The sequence below is a fragment of the Drosophila albomicans genome, chromosome X, assembly GCF_009650485.2.
Source record: "Drosophila albomicans strain 15112-1751.03 chromosome X, ASM965048v2, whole genome shotgun sequence".
NCBI lineage: Eukaryota > Metazoa > Arthropoda > Insecta > Diptera > Drosophilidae > Drosophila > Drosophila albomicans.
The window spans coordinates 6,934,332-6,950,456 of record NC_047627.2 but is presented as its reverse complement, the minus strand read 5'-3'; the positions used below and the strand labels follow the sequence as shown (position 1 = coordinate 6,950,456).

General features: G+C 39.4%; 3 protein-coding genes across 4 annotated transcripts; 2 read left to right on the top strand and 1 right to left on the bottom strand.

Annotated features, from left to right (window-relative positions):
• The first annotated feature begins 1,266 nt into the window (after positions 1-1,266).
• LOC117568087 (putative fatty acyl-CoA reductase CG5065) lies at positions 1,267-3,758 on the top strand. The gene is made up of 8 exons (XM_034248469.2): positions 1,267-1,379; positions 1,437-1,722; positions 1,802-2,038; positions 2,098-2,207; positions 2,645-3,015; positions 3,070-3,140; positions 3,211-3,336; positions 3,413-3,758. Exons 1-8 carry the CDS (start codon positions 1,325-1,327, stop codon positions 3,639-3,641), a joined length of 1,485 nt encoding a protein of 494 aa, XP_034104360.1. The 5' UTR covers positions 1,267-1,324; the 3' UTR covers positions 3,642-3,758.
• Positions 3,759-4,121: 363 nt separating this feature from the next.
• On the top strand, positions 4,122-10,884 carry LOC117573352 (UPF0746 protein DDB_G0281095). 2 transcript variants are annotated; one of them, XM_034256482.2, is made up of 5 exons: positions 4,122-5,098; positions 5,164-5,884; positions 7,031-7,267; positions 7,328-7,474; positions 10,570-10,884. In XM_034256482.2, the coding sequence occupies exons 1-5, from the start codon at positions 4,829-4,831 to the stop codon at positions 10,848-10,850; spliced, it is 1,656 nt and encodes a 551-aa protein (XP_034112373.1). In that variant the 5' UTR covers positions 4,122-4,828; the 3' UTR covers positions 10,851-10,884. The 2 variants fall into 2 exon arrangements, with proteins under 2 accessions (XP_034112373.1, XP_034112381.1); XM_034256490.2 differs by lacking the exon at positions 10,570-10,884 and adding an exon at positions 8,252-10,374 and having other exon boundaries at positions 4,124-5,098.
• A 1,009-nt stretch (positions 10,885-11,893) lies between these two features.
• LOC117570721 (serine hydroxymethyltransferase) lies at positions 11,894-15,724 on the bottom strand. The gene is made up of 3 exons (XM_034252537.2): positions 15,370-15,724; positions 13,714-13,913; positions 11,894-13,345 (listed from the first exon to the last, which is right to left on the bottom strand). The coding sequence occupies exons 1-3, from the start codon at positions 15,592-15,594 to the stop codon at positions 12,139-12,141; spliced, it is 1,632 nt and encodes a 543-aa protein (XP_034108428.1). The 5' UTR covers positions 15,595-15,724; the 3' UTR covers positions 11,894-12,138.
• Between the last annotated feature and the right edge of the window lie 401 nt (positions 15,725-16,125).

Sequence of the window (16,125 nt, the reverse complement as noted above, 5' to 3'; positions counted from 1 at the left end):
ATTTTGAAGCTCGCTCTACATGTATTTGGTGGCTCTCTTTTGCTCTCTGTCTATTCCTCGTTGGTTGTGTGTGCGTGTGTAATGCAGTTGCCGGCATAAAACACGCACACACACACACACACACACACGTACTTGTGTATACATGCTAATGACCTTAAACTTAGAATATGTGGACCATTCCATTCATAAAAAGCAAATGACCAGACGACGACCCATCGCTGCGATTAAAGTGCCGTTCTAACGCTACCACAAATTGTTAACATAGTTTTTGTTCTTCTATTTTTTGTGAAATGTGGATTATAAATTACCATTGTGCCAGATTCAACATTTTTGATATTTGAAAGATTGTCTGCTTGCTGCTGGGTGTCATCTTCGACATTTTCGGAAGATGCTTTTCAAACTTTCTCATCGCTTAGCTGCAGTTTAACGGTAAATTAAGCTGCATGCATTTCGAAAATAGGGTATATTGGCTTTGAGTATTTAAGTGCATGTATCTTGGAAACTTCTAGAAAACTACACACTTCAAATTTTCTAACAATGTTGCTGTTGCTTTGGGGCCATGCCCTTGGCGAGCATAAATATTTGCATATCCTGTTCATTTGTTAAGTACTGCATGTGTGATCGACTGTAGGATACCCTCTAAAGTTCAGCATTATCATAGTTAATAAAAACTTTATGGCAATTACAGTCAGTTTACATAGGTCAAAAGATTACAGGGTATCTGTCAACTAAAACAATCTGTTTTCGTTTTATGTTGCTCTTCAAATCAACTTTTGTACACTCGATTTGAAGGTGAAGGATCAATCCTCAATTTTGTTACCATATGCATGCGTGTGTTATAATTAGACATTTCAGAGTATATACGACAGGGAAATGCCCTACAATTGGCATATTAGCACTTGCTTAGTGGGTGGCACCCACCGGGTGCCCAAGTTTTGTGCCAGCAACAGGCGCAAGATGGCGCCACCGTTCCAGGTCCTGAATAACTTAAGTATTGCGAGCAACACACGTAAGATGGCGCCAGTCATTCGTACAAACGTATATCTATTGTTCTTCGTTGTATTCTTTTAATTTTAGGATTTATTCAACGTATTGTATTGCGCATGATACAAGTGTATATAAAGTAGCCTACTTTCTTGCATTTTGCGAGTGTCGCTATTGTTGAATATTCAGTGAAATGATCTTTAATCCGACCGGCCAACGACGTCTGTATTTGATTTGAGCATTATCATATGTCTGGCCCTTGATCAAAAGAGTTCCTCCAAAGCAAATTGTTGCAACAGTGCTCAGACAGCAATTGGACAGCGAGTCGCACGTATCAAACATGTCGATAGCCGAGGCATTCAAGGATCAAGTAATCTTCGTTACTGGCGGCACAGGTAGCCTAAATACCCAATACTATATATCTTTTATTTAATGCGAGTTCCGTTGGGAAGGTTTCGTCGGCAAGGCGCTCATCGAGAAGTTGTTGCGGTCGTGTCCCGATCTGGGCAAAATCTATGTGCTACTGCGCCCCAAGAAGGGTGTTGCCATTGAGAATCGCCTGGAAGACCTTCTCAAGACCAGTCTCTACGATCGTTTGCGTCGCGAACAGCCCCAAACACTGGCCAAAGTCGAAGCGATTGGCGGCGATTGCACCGAATTGGGTTTGGGCATCAGTCAAGCGGATCTCGAACGTTTGCGCGATGTCACCATTGTCTATCACTCGGCAGCCTCTGTGCGGTAGGTGGCGACACGTGCGTTCCCTTAGTGACCCTCTCGACCTTACCATGTGTTTCTTTCTGTTTGTATTGGTAAACAGCTTTGATGATCCGTTGCGTGAGGCAATTTTGATCAATACACGTGGCACGCATGAGCTCATTAAGGTGGCATTGCAGTGGAAGAAACTAAAGGCGTTCATTCACGTGTCGACAACGTATTCGAATCCCACCGAATTGGAGGTAGAGGAACGCATATATCCGCCATATGCCGATTGGCGTACCACCATTCAATTGGCCGAGAATTTCGATGCCGAAACTCTTAATATCTACAATCTCAAGTGCGTGACAGTTTACAATATTTTATATATCGCTTACTATATATTTCTATATCCTTTAGGTATAGCAACTTTCAGCCCAACACGTACACTTTCACCAAGAGTTTGGCCGAGCATGTGGCCAACGATTACAAAGATCAGCTGCCAATTTCCATCTTTCGACCTTCCATCGGTATGTAAAAAGTGCATAATGTCCAAATACCCAATAGAGTCTGCCTATATCATTAAAATCGGGTCAACTTATGGCCCCTAACAACGATTGTATTATCGAGACTAGCAATTAATGATATGTAGCGGTAAAGTCAATGACCTCGTGCTGGTACCGACTCGACAAAATATATGTAGTTGGTTATTCGATATAACAAATATTCATACACAACCTTCTGCTGGTACCGGAGCTCAAAATCAACAAAATCAAATTGCTGTTCAAGTTTTTCGTTTATAAAGTTTATTATGGCATACAGAGGAGCAGCAAAAGCTTAAGCAAACCAGAGATATAAACACAGTCTCCTGAAAATCAGCTGGTACCGTCTCTAGCATCAAGGGAATACAACTTTCGTTTAACATAAATGTTAATTATGAATGATTTTCTATTTATCCATTTGATAGTGATCTCAACGTTGGAGGAACCGGTGCCGGGATGGGCGGATAATTTCAATGGACCAACCGGCATGCTGGTGGCTTGTGGCGTTGGCATTCTGCGCTCCCAGAACTGTGATCCCTACATTGTGGCCGACTTTGTGCCCGCTGATGTCGTGGTGCGAGGTCTTATCATTGCCGCCTACAAGTATTTGCAAGCGCCTCCCGTGAAGGAGCAGCCCATCGATGTGATCAACTGTGCAACGGCAAACATCTCTCCCATCACCATGGGCCAGGTGATTGAGATTGGCAAGCGGTACATACGACAGAATCCGTTTGAGAAGACACTTTGGTTGCCAGGTGGCAGCATTACTCTCTGCCCCGTGTTGCACTTTGTGCGGGTAAATTAACGTGAATCGATTTGCGAATTTGATATTGCATTCAATTTGTTGCAGTTTATAACGATGCACATCATGATGGCCATTGTGGTGGACTCTCTGTTGCGTCTGAGTAATGAGAAGCCCTTGTAAGTGTGCAGCCCTGCTAAGTATTCGTTTTTAACCTCAAAAAAATAATCACACTCAATCACACTCCAGCCTCTTGAAGCTGCAGCGTCGCATCTTTGCCGCATTCCAAGCCCTGCAAGTTTTTGCCGTCACCGAATGGCATTTCCAGAACGAGAATTTCCGCGCTCTCCACGAAATGGTGCCACCCAATGAAGTGTAAGTTGAAACTTAACAATCTTAAATATCATAGATTTAATTTTGTTTTTGTTTTTTTTTTGTTTGGTGTGTCTAGTGCCGTCTTTGGATTCTTACAACACTCGAACATCAACTATGTGGAGTTCTTCCAGAATGGCATTCGGGGCGCCAAGGAGTTCCTGCTGAACGAGAGTCCGGACAGCTCCAGCGGTGCCAAGTTGCGCATTAAGATCTTCTATGTGCTAGATTGGCTGTGTCGCATCGTTGTCTATGGCTTCTTGTTGCGTCTTATTTACAGATTTGTTATGCGCACTTTTATTGCATAGGCTGTCGTCATTCCTGCACTTGTATCGTTTTTTTTTGTATTTTTTTTTTGTATCATTATTTTAAATCAATTTTAATTTACGGCTATGGTTAAATAAAAGTACACATTGTTTTTTTTTATTCAAATTCGAATTTTTATTGCCGCGGCGCTGTGGGCGCCCCCTAGCGGTTGGCAGTTAATTGCGTGAACTTTCTTTGATGTGTGTTATCGATAATGCAACGAGACGATATTAAAATACCAAAACATTTTACATTATTGTTGCTCTTCGGTATATTAAAAGGAGTCATATAAAAAGCGTTACAAAAGCTCTCTAGTTTCAATGTTATTAAGCGCAATCAAAAGCTATTCAAAAGAGGGCGCTCGTTGTGGTATAAAATATTAATATACCAATATGAAGTGTTACCAGCGTGTGCAGTTATTGCAAAGTGGTATATTTCGGTGACATAAAATAGTATATTTGCGCAATACAGCTTGCGGTCACGTTGTAAAAAGCGACTAATTTTGCGTGAAAAATGAAGATAGATTGAAAATGAATACCTACAAAACGATAATAAATAAATAAAAAATGTGTGTGCAGCCTAATTGAAATTGCGCAAGTGTTAGAAAGAAGCTAAGCGTAGCTAACTGGGATTAAATAGGTGAATAAAAGTGAGAGTGCTACAAGCAGCGTCGTTGTCTTTTTCGCTTATAACATTTTTTGCGTGTAGAACACTCAACCAACACACACAACTGGAAAATACAAAACAAAACAGAAGTACAACAAAATAAACACAAACAAGTCGGAAATTAAATTAATTATAATAAGTGCGATTGTGGATGCAAAATGCGTATGCTGCGACAACATATACAACAATAATATAAACACTAATTGTATGAAAATTTGCAAGCGCGAGATTTGGCAGCTAACATAAAATTGGGACTGCAGTTAAGCTGCTTCTTCTTCTTCGTCGAGAACGTCGTGTGGTTCTTGTTGTTGTCGGTAGTGTTATCTCTACAGTGTGTATAGTGCGGAGGGGGCGGGCAACGACGGCGGGTGGCCGCTGGCTGGCTGTCCACCAAAAAGCAGCAGCAGCATTGTGCTGTTAATTGGATTAAGACCAAAATCGACAACGGCGTCGGCGGCGAAAGAGTTGCGTGCGAGAGAGATAGCGCGAGCGCAGGAGAAGTGCGAGGGAGGAAGAGAGAGAGATGGCCACTACACAGCAGTATTCATTGCGCTGGAACAACTATTTGCGGCATTTGACGTATTCGCTGGACAACCACAGGCTCAACGATGACTTTGTCGATGTCAGCTTGTGTGTCGACGGGCGCAAAATCAAGGCACACAAGGTGGTGTTGTCGTCATGTTCGTCGTACTTCAAGGAGATCTTCAAAGAGAATCCGCATCCACATCCTGTCATTATATTTAAGTTTATCAAATTCGAAGATCTCAATTCTATAGTGGAGTTTATGTACCAGGTAAGTTGTTGTTTAAAGCATCCAAATATCTGACCTATATATTAACATATTATATATATTCTTAGGGCGAGGTAAATGTGCAACAAGAGGCGCTGCAATCGTTTCTACAAACAGCTGAATTGCTGGCGGTTCAAGGACTCACGGCTGAGGAGAAGGAAAAGCCGCAGCTGCCGGTGGCGCCGCTGATTAGCGAACACAAGCTCATCAAGACGATACCCAGCACAATACGTGCCGTCAACGAGCAACAGCAGCAGCAGCAACAACAGCAGCAGCAGCAGGTGGCTGTGGCAAGTGTTGCCCAGGCGCAGAATGCAACTCAAACCATCGAAATACCAACGGCCACGCTGTTGCAGGCAACGGCAACGCAAGTTCAAACACAAGTTGCTGCCGCTGCGGCGGTAGCGCAGTTGCAGCAAGTGCAGCAAAGCCAACAACAGCAGCAGCAGCAACAACAGCAACAGCAGCAACAACAACATCATCATGTACAAAGCACGCAGATACAACACATTCAAGTTCAGGCGGCACCGCCACAGCAACAGCAGCAGCAACAACAACAACAACAGCAGCAACAACAACAACAGCAGCAGCAGCAACAACAGCAGCAGCAGCAACAACAACAGCAGGTGGCAGCGCAGACGCAACATCTGACCATCACTAATACGGTATCGCTGCCAACGGCAAATAGCGTGAAGAAGCGCAAGATTACGTTCTCGGATGACGATGACAACATCTACACCACCGAAACGGTCGATTATGCCGTCAAGGACGAGCAGACCATTGTGAAAAGTAAGTGCTGCAGCTCTAGCGAACCGCTCCTCGCTGGCCACACTCCAATCCGAGCGCTGTGAACCGGTTCGCAGTTCTTAAACCGCAAACTAAACTATATAGTAGTTCATCTTTGCATAGCGTACTTCAGTCACATCGTTAAGTTTCCTATTTAAAATTTGGACCGGTTCGCAGTATTTGAATTGCAATTGATCCTCTTTATATGCTGGTTCATATAGTGAATCAGTTTGCTATGATTTTATTATTAATTGCTTACTTAATTACTTACCGGCTTACTTCTGTGACTTTCTCTAGTTAACTGTTCATATTGTACCATCACTTCCGAACCAGCTCGGAGTCTTTAAACTGCAAACTAAACTACTATGCGGTACTCAAGTCAAATCATTTAGTTTCCTATATAAATTATGTGTCCCTTTGAACCGGTTCGCAATACATGAATTGCAAATTAATCTTATTAATATGCTTGTTCATATAGTTTACTGTTTGCTGTCCTTTTATTGTTAATTAACAATACCCACCATACTTCAGTGACATTGTAGCATATTGCATCATCTGTAAACCAGTTCGCAATAGCTAACTTTGCACTTGGCATATTTATATCACTTGCAAACGGGTTCGCGGTATCTAAACTGCAAACCAAACTACTAAAGGATAGTTCAATTTTGCTTAGCATACTCTAGTTACATCTTTAAGTTTTCTATTCAAATTCAATAATCTTTTATACCGGTTCAAAGTACTTGAATTGGAAGATAATTCTCCTTATTTACTTGTTGTTGTCTTTGTTAATTAAGCTGTCCATATTGTACCATCAGTAAACCGGTTCGCAGTAGCTAAGTTTGCACTTGGGATATTTATATCACTTCCGAATCGGCTCGGAGTCTTTAAACTGCAAACTAAACTACTATGCGATACTTAAGTCAAATCATTTAGTTTCCTATATAAATTATGTGTTCCTTTGAACCGGTTCGCAATACTTCATTTGAATATTAATCTTATTTATATGGTTGTTCATATATTGGACCAGTTTGCTGTCCTTTTTTTTGTTAATTAACCTGTGCATATTGTACCATCTGTGAACCGGGTTGCACGGGATTCACGTAATCGAAACTGTTTAGTAAACCCAATATTAAATCCCTGACTTTACAGCTGCTGATATGACCTTTCTGCGAGGGGCCGTCAAAATGGATATACCCGATTATATAGTCAGTGAGGTGGACGATCGGCTGTCGGACGGCGCCACACCACAAACGTCACAGGATGCGACCACCGGAGCCGCACAGACTGTGGCTCAATACTCATCCGAATACGAGATCCTAACTGAGTCTGAAATCGAAGAGAAATATCAAGCTGATCCCGATAATGCTGAAATTGCCATCGAAATGAGTAAGTCCTTTGTGTTATCCACCTTGAAAAACAAATTTAATAAGTTCCATTTCCATTTAGCACGTTTGCTGGGCACAGCGAGCGGTGCCACAACCACAACCACCGCACAGGCTGTGCTCGAGGATGCCGGCGGTGCGACGGCGGGTGGGGCGACAACAGTTTCCGTAACGCCAGTGAAAACCGATACCAAAGCCAGCGGCACCAACGGTGAGTGTTTGCTTCAACCTAAACTTTGCTGTCCTTTTCTGAACCTCTTGGCAAGGATGCGTATTAGATGCAAAATTACGATCAAATGTTTGGAGCATGTTTCAATTGAATTTTAAGAATAGCTAAAGAAGTGAATTTAACTATATTTTAATCGTATATGATTTTGTAATATCTTGGTAAAACTTCGTTTCATTTTAATATATGAAAGGCTTAAATTCTTTAATTATAAATTCGATTATTTAACGATTACCACAATGAAACATAGCATAGCGATTGTGAAGTTCTCTTTAAACTTAATAGTTCTTACTCTATACTAACAAATTAATGCAATATAATTTATGTACGATATTTGAAATTCATATTCAGCTTATAACTAAATGCAATTTTCTCAAACATTTTGTAGACTCTTTTTTTTTCTTTCAAATTCTTAAAGTAGTTTTTTGTAATTAACACAAATGATAGAATTTGATATTCAACATTTGATTTTCTTGGTTTTTATTATAATTGTGCTTAGATTATATATGATTTCTTCATGATTATTATGATTTATGTTTATTTTTTCGTTGTTGTTGTTGTTCTTGGCGTCGAATATGTCTCCAAAGTGTTTGTTACAATTTCTAGTATAGTAAATAAAGATAATTACGTCTCTATAACGTAATCCTGCCCACAAAGAGATGAGTGAGTGAGAGAGTGAATTGAAAACAGAAATGGGACAAAATTCGAGAATTGCGAAAATTATGATTGTATAATTTGTCCTATTTTTCTGTATATTTTTAGATTCACCCAATAATAAATGGACAGAATGTCAGTTTTGCAAAATGGTTATTACCACGGTGAATCTTTGGAGACATATTCGCACCCAACACACGCCCCAACCGCCGCGCAAGTGTGAGCTCTGCAATAAGAATTTCAAGAACAAATACAGCCTGAGGGAGCACATACGCATCTCACATGAGCAGAAGGTCGCCATCAAATCGGAGAACTGATGGACAATCTTTGAGGTGCAGCAGCATCAGCAGCAGCAGCAAACATCGCAGCAGCAGCAGCACGGTGTCAATTGAATCCCCAATTCAAGTGAATGGAGAGAGAGAGACAGCACTAACAAAGCGAGAGAAAAAGAGGGATAAAGAGAGATGTAGAGAAAGAGAGGGAGCAACATAACGTCCAAAAGATTAACAAAATGCACACACGAAAAAATTATGGCAAAGGAAATTTACGACACACACTTCGCACACATACAGATCAACATTGAAGCAGTCAGTCATCAGTCAGCTAAAAAGTCAAGAATATATAGTATATATATGTATTTGTAGGTTAGCTCATTGTGTAAACTGTTTGTCTGTAGAACTAGCAGAGAACGAAAGGATTTTGTTGGCATAAAGAAATGAGACTGCTTTGAATAATTCCTTAGTGGAGTCTAAAGACTTTTCTCAGACTTTATAAAGAATTATATCCACCTCCCAAAGTGTGCAAAGCAGTCCCTGAAAATTTGTTGGACAATTTTTAAATTAATTAAGTTCCCATGAACAGCATCTATAAAAGTTTTTTCTGCTGTCAACATTCTTAAACAGTTTCCATGAACAACATCTATGGAAGTCTTCTGCTGTCAATATCCTTAAACAGTTTTGTGTGTGAAGTATAAATATTCCATTTGGCCTAACAAATTTGTAACGAAAATTTCAAAATTAAAAACGGAAAAGTAAAAACAAAAAACCATTGTCAGTCATTGAAGTCAAACAGTTTGTGGAACTGGTGCATCCAATCCCTTGCTGTTGACCAAACCATGTCATCTATATATACCTAAATATATAGACTAAATATATCTATTGAAATTACTTGCAAAATGCAGTTGAAGAGAGAAAAAGAGATAGAGAGTAACATATATCTAGCGAGTACAATATATTGTTTTTTAATTGATAAATGTGTAATTTTTTTTCTGTTGTATTTTGAGTTTTTTGATTAGTTAGAAGAAGTGCGTCTCCCTTTCCGTACATCACACGAATTGTACATAGAAAAAAAAGTTGAAACAGAATTTTACAATTAATATGAATAACTTGTGTTTGTATTTATGTATTTTGCTCAACACACACACACACACACATCCCAAACACACACACACACAACTTGTACAAAATGAATTAGGTTTTTTTTTTGCTTAAATTTTTCTGTATATTATCGATTACTTTATAAAAAGAGAGATGGAAACAAGCTCCCAACACACGCCCTAAAATTTAGCTAGTACTAAATATATATTATACCTTAAATGTAAGCTGACGTATTTAATTTAAACAATTATGTTTTAAGCATATTTATCATTGTGAAAATTCCCAGCTAAAAAAGAAAAAAAAACACAACTCCCTCCCCCAGAAACACACATACTAAAGATAATATATATATAGATTATATATACTTAGTTAATTGGAAGGCTAATTCTTAAATGAACAACTCATACGTATTATAAAATACATATATATGTATATGAAGGAAAATGATATATAGACATATATATATTTACATATATCGTATCGATTATAACAATTTTTGATGTCAAGATCAGCAAAACGACATACAAACCAAGAAACCAACAAAACAAAACAAAAATAATAAAATGAATGAGAAACAAACATAATATAGTACCATATTATATAACTCTATATACAAATACAAAAGTGCAGACAACTGAACAATTTGCTCTTCGGTCTGATCCGAAGTATTTCATGGATTTTTTTTGTAAGTAACAGATTTTTTTGGTGTCCTCCCCGCGTCTTAGATAAATTATATATACATATATAGATATATTTGTGTAATGTGTAACAGAGAACAGAGAACCAAATATGCATGTATATAGAAATATAATAATAAAAAAAAAAAAACAAAAAAAAAAAATACAAAAAAAGAAGGTGGAAAGATAATGTTTTGAAACAACTGCAAAAATAAATATTCGAAAAACGAAAGTCGAAAATCAAGTACACATAATAAAAGCCAAGAACTAAACGTATTTCCAGCTTAATTGAAGACTGTTTTTTTTTTTTTATTAGGACTTATTCTACTTAATCTAAAATGATAATTTATTCAACTATTCTCTTCTCTTTTAGCTGCCGCCTCGACTCTTTCGACTGCTGAAGATGCTGCCGCTGTGGCGATGCCATTGATCTGCACCTTCTGCAAGCGACGATTGCAATCGATGAACGCTTTGAGACGCCACATTGCCTCCAGGCACTCGGAGATCCAGAGCAAGGAGTACGAGTGCTTCATCTGCATGAAGAACTTCAAGACCAAGTGGTCGCTGTCCACGCACAATTCACGCTTCCATCGCGATGCGCGACTCAGCAAAGAGTTGACCAAAATTGAGTTTGTCGATCATCCGTTGAATTGAGGAAGAGATTTTGAGACTTAGATCATTACGATTTCCTTTTCTGTTCTTTATTTTTGTATTTTCTTAGCTTAATTTTAAAATTGGTTTTGTACTAAAGATTGTAATTTTCATAGATTGTTTTCATGTTCATTTTATGACAGCTTTGTTCTCAATTGTAAATTTGTAATTTCTATAGTTTATGTTCTTATTCATTTTATGACAGCTTTGCTCACATTTCTATATTCTCAATTTTAAAATTTGCTTTGTACTAAAGTTTGTAATATTCATAAATTGTTTTCATGTTCATTTTATGACAGCTTTGCACTCAATTTTAAATTTATAAATTTGTAATTTGTATAGTTTATGTTCTTATTCATTTTATGACAGCTTTACTCACATTTCTCTATTCCCAATTTTAAAATTTGTTTTATACTTAAATGTGTAATTTTCATAGATTATATTCTCAATTGTAAATTTATAAATTTGTTATTTTTATTGATTATTTTCATGTCCATTTTATGGCATCTTTGCTCACATTGTATTTATGTAATTTTTATTTTTGTATAATTTAATTGTTTCTATTTGAGATTTTCTGTTCTGTTCACTTCCTCTTTGTACATAAATCTAGTGTATATTTTAATGTGCTCGAATATTTACTTAAATACTTGATAAACATTATGCGATTTTTCCGTTTTTAGCGAAGATTTGTAATGCATAGATTTATAATAATAATATATAATAGGGAAACTATTTGCAGAACACCTCAAAAGATAGCCACGTTGTCAATGAATTCCAACGAAATTTAGCCATGATATGAAATAGTTTATAATAACGATCCAGAAATATGTGTACTATGTACAGTAAATTTAATAAGAGTTTCAAATCAAAAGAGTTTAAACAGGTTTAAGAGATTGTGTCACGTTTTATTCACAATGATCAAAAAAGATTTCGTTTCTTAAAAAATTATGGTATATATTTTGTAATAGCATTAATTAAAAGCATATATAGTACATATTTAGTGTTAGTTACGGTTGTACCTAAATAAAGTGGACCAGCGGCAAGAATTGAAAACAAAACAAAATGTAAATATATTTTATGTGAAAAGTTGAAGCAGCAACTTTCATTTAATAATATAACTAAATAATAGTGTTTGGGTGTTGTGTGTACATAAATGAATTTAGATGATTTGCGAATATCGCTCGTGGAATTTTTGTTACGCGTACTTTTGGAGGAAACTCGCAAATCTACTGAGAATTTGGAAACAAATTTCGAGTAAATAATAAAAAAGGGTTTTCAGAGGGCGGAAGTTTTACAGGATCTTCTGGCCGGGCAGCGAGAACTGGCTGCTGAACTGGATGACACACTTGTGCAGATCCTCAACCTTCTGCTTGATCTCCTCGTTCTCCTTGAGCGTCTGCACGAAATCGGCCAACTTGGGTCCGCAGGCGGCACCAGCTGCCTCCTTGGCAATGCTCAGGGCTGAATCGATGAACTTGACCACCTGCTCAATGTCGGATTCGACGAGGCCGCGAGTGGTCAACGCCGGGGTGCCCAGACGAATGCCCGATGGATTCATGGCAGACTTGTCGCCAGGCACCGTGTTCTTGTTACAGGCAATGCCCACCTCCTCGAGTATGAGTTCGGCCTTGGCGCCCGTCAGTCCCACGCTGCGCACATCGACCAGCACCAAATGGACGTCGGTGCCACCGGTGGCCACCTTGTAGCCTAAATCAATGAGACCCTGACACAGGGTCTTGGCATTCTTGATCACCTGCGCCTGATAGGACTTGAATTCAGGTGATTTGGCCTGTTTGAAGGTGGTGGCAATGCCGGCAATGGCATTGTTATGGGGTCCACCCTGCAGCGATGGGAAGACGGCCTGATTGATGCGCTCCTCCAGATCGTAGAGCACCTGCTCACCATTGGCGCGTGTGGAGCGCACACCTTTGCGGAAGAAGATGACACCGGCGCGTGGACCACGCAGCGTTTTGTGTGTGGTCGTTGTCACAATGTCGGCATACTCAAACGGTGAGGGTATCTGCTCGGCAGCCACCAGACCGGCCACATGCGCCATGTCGGCCATCAGATAGGCGCCAACATCGTTGCAGATCTGACGGAATCGCGCATAATCCAGCAAACGCGAATAGCACGAGATGCCGGCAATGATGATCTGAGGGCGGAAAGTCTTGGCTGCCTCGGCCAACTTGTCGTAGTCAATGATGCCGGTCACGGGATCTACCTTGTAGGGCATGCTCTCGAAGAATATCGATGTGGCCGAGATCTTCTTGGTGGGGGTGAAGAAGCCGTGCGTCAAATGGCCGCCATCGGGCAGATCCAAGCCCATAATACGATCGTGGGGACGCAGGACGCCGGTGTAAGCGGCCAGATTGGCGGGGGAACCGGAGTAGGGCTGCACATTGACGCCCCATTCGCTCTTGTCCAGATTGAAGAGTTCCAGGCCACGGTTCTGGGCCAGGCGTTCAATCTGATCGATGTACTCGTTGCCACCATAGTAACTGCGGACAAGAAAAAGTTCGTTATTCAAAAGCTCATTTGGAAAGCGCATTAAAGCTTCAAAATGGAAGTTGGAAGTTGAAAGCGTCTTTTTATAGGGTAAGTAGAGACAATTATTGAAAGTTTTCCAGAACACGATCAGTGCAGCAATCATGTAAAAGCACATTTAAGCTGACAGCTCATTTTTATGTTGCCCAGCACTTTAATGCTCAATATTTACTCACATTACAAAAAAATGCAAGCGATTTCAAACGATTTACTTAGCTTAAACTACTATTATTTTTCATTCAAATTATTATTCATTTTCACTCGTCTCTTGCACATATTTCAAAAGCACATTAATGAAAAGCTTACAGTTTTCCCAACTTACCGTTTGCCTGGATAGCCTTCGGAGTATTTGTTGGTCAGACACGAGCCCAAGCTCTCCAGCACCGCCAATGAGGTAAAGTTCTCGCTGGCAATCATCTCGAGCCCCTCAATCTGACGCTGCTTCTCCTTCTTGATGATATCGGCGAGCTCGGGATCGCTCTCCTCCAAAGATTTCTGCAGCATTTTCTGGTCAGCCATTTTCTATGTGATTGTGTGTGTGTGTATAAATTACGTAATAAAATATTATCAAATTTGGAATTTAATCAACAAAAGTAGGAGTTTTGCTGATGCGTTCGGGGCAACGATCGTTAATGCACTGATGCATGCAAGCTATTTATGTGGATCTTTTGTGCTGAGGTTGTTTGCATATTTTCGAACTAACCAACCAATTGGGTTCAATGGGTTCAAAAAAACATTGTATAGGAAAAATTGTACAGTGATAAGACGGTAATCGGCAATCGGAGAGAGGATCGGGAACGAGAACCGGAAAGCGATTCGTCGCTTGGCAATTGAGCGGTGATCCAATATAAAAATATAATTAATGGAACGAAATCTATATTCCGATAAGATTACTACACAAAACAATCTCGACTGGCATGTGCAAGGCTCGACCATTGCGTCTATACTATATGCTACTATATGTATGTATCTATGCAGTGTCATATGTCAGTTGTTGTCCACTGCATATTACAGTAACAGGAGATAACGAGACCCCCCCGTGATAGGGAGTGCATCTATTTGCGTACATATTGTAATCACCCAGCCTTGGTGTCGAAAGTTCAATAAGATAAGACTCTCAGTCTCAGACTCGGTTGTGTTGAGCCCCCCAACTGATCAGCAGATCCGACGCAAGGTCGTCGTAATCTAGAAAGAAGCTACTCGAAGAAGCCACAGTTTAACATAACCTCAATTAGGTTAAAGCCACTTCAATGCGATAAAAGTTGAATAGCAATTAGTTGTATTTACCTCAATAAGTATTTCTTCACAATTGCAGAATTATACTTTTTTTTCGTAGAATCGATCTTTACAATTGACAATTGTTTAATTAAGTGCTGAGTTGAGAATTTTTTTTGTTTCTTATAAGCAAAAATCAGCATCTCAATTACAATATATAGCAGAAAAAAAAAAAAAAACCTTCACGTAATTTGACTTTTCAATCATTGCCAGATGCGCGAGGCAGCAAAAAGAAATAAACAAGCCGAAATGCATATGTACATATATGTACATATAAGCTAATAATAATAATTGTTTGGGGCGTTTCCAGCTATTATCAGGTGCAAAATTTGCAACTTGCGAATCAGTTTTAAATGGGAGATCAGGAATCTCGTGTGTGGGCCAAAAATTAACTATTTAAATGAGCTGCGCACGAAGCACAGGGTGACTCGGTTTAGGCGTTCTTTCAAGGTCAGCTTAAAAGCCACGCGTTGCTAGCGAAGCGAAACAGCAACAACAACAAACTAAAACGTGTTGCCGGCACAGCCAGAGAGAGCGAGAGAGACAAAGGAAATCTGAGAAAACTTGCACATTTTTTCACTTAAAAAAACAAGCACTTGTGCACACGATAATGCAGTCAATAAAATGATTACGATTTGTATAAATTATAACAAACAAAGAAAAAAAAAACAAAACTAGATTAGTTTTCTTAATACGCACTTACCACGCGTGAGTCTGAACTGTGTCTGATCGCACCGGTTGCCGCAAGCACTGACGGCGAAAACTTTGTCGTTACGGCGAAGTTGGTGATCGGCTGTCGCCGTTGCTTGTACGCCAAACAGCTGTTGTGCCTGTTATGACTGTGACTGTTCAATGCATTCGCACACCGTTGCAACTGCAACCTATGTGGGAGGCGCACTATAACCCCAACAGATCGTGGATTCATCATAATCGTGAGTGTGGTGTTGTTGAAATTCTACGCAGAGATATTCAATTATGCCGCGTCTCTGGCGTTTGGATCTGTACTAGCAGCAAAGACTCGGTGTGGCCCGCCAAACTTCTCAACACATTGACGCACAGATACCCTCTGACCTGCATTTTCTTTGATAAGCAAACCGACCGTGTGTGGTAATCGCACAAAATGTTGTTTACTTGCCTTGTCTCTACTATTGAACAGTACCGGCTGCTTCCCGCTGCGACCATAAAATCAGCTGTTTTTTTCTCTATCGATAATTTACAATTGCAAATTTAAAAAACACATTTGTCCAAAAATAAGTGAAAAAAATAATAAAATAAGAATAGAAACTATAAAAATATTTAAAATTTTTAAGAGACATAAAATTTTAACATTGAGGCTCTGAATTTAAATGAAAACTGAAAATAATAAACCACATTTTGTATGCTTAAAGCTTGATAATTATCGATAAGCCTACTCGATAGGCCATCGGCAACACAACTCTGTTTTAAGTGTTGCAAGGCG

Coding starts and splice junctions, on each gene's coding strand:
- LOC117568087 (XM_034248469.2), top strand. CDS start 1,325: ATGTCGATAGCCGAGGCATTCAAGGATCAAGTAATCTTCGTTACTGGC. Junction 1,723..1,801: donor CACTCGGCAGCCTCTGTGCG/GTAGGTGGCGAC, acceptor ATTGGTAAACAG/CTTTGATGATCCGTTGCGTG. Junction 3,337..3,412: donor ATGGTGCCACCCAATGAAGT/GTAAGTTGAAAC, acceptor TGGTGTGTCTAG/TGCCGTCTTTGGATTCTTAC.
- LOC117573352 (XM_034256482.2), top strand. CDS start 4,829: ATGGCCACTACACAGCAGTATTCATTGCGCTGGAACAACTATTTGCGG. Junction 5,885..7,030: donor CGAGCAGACCATTGTGAAAA/GTAAGTGCTGCA, acceptor CTGACTTTACAG/CTGCTGATATGACCTTTCTG. Junction 7,475..10,569: donor CAAAGCCAGCGGCACCAACG/GTGAGTGTTTGC, acceptor CTTCTCTTTTAG/CTGCCGCCTCGACTCTTTCG.
- LOC117570721 (XM_034252537.2), bottom strand. CDS start 15,594: ATGATGAATCCACGATCTGTTGGGGTTATAGTGCGCCTCCCACATAGG. Junction 13,914..15,369: donor ACAGTTCAGACTCACGCGTG/GTAAGTGCGTAT, acceptor ACAATCACATAG/AAAATGGCTGACCAGAAAAT. Junction 13,346..13,713: donor GAAGGCTATCCAGGCAAACG/GTAAGTTGGGAA, acceptor TCTTGTCCGCAG/TTACTATGGTGGCAACGAGT.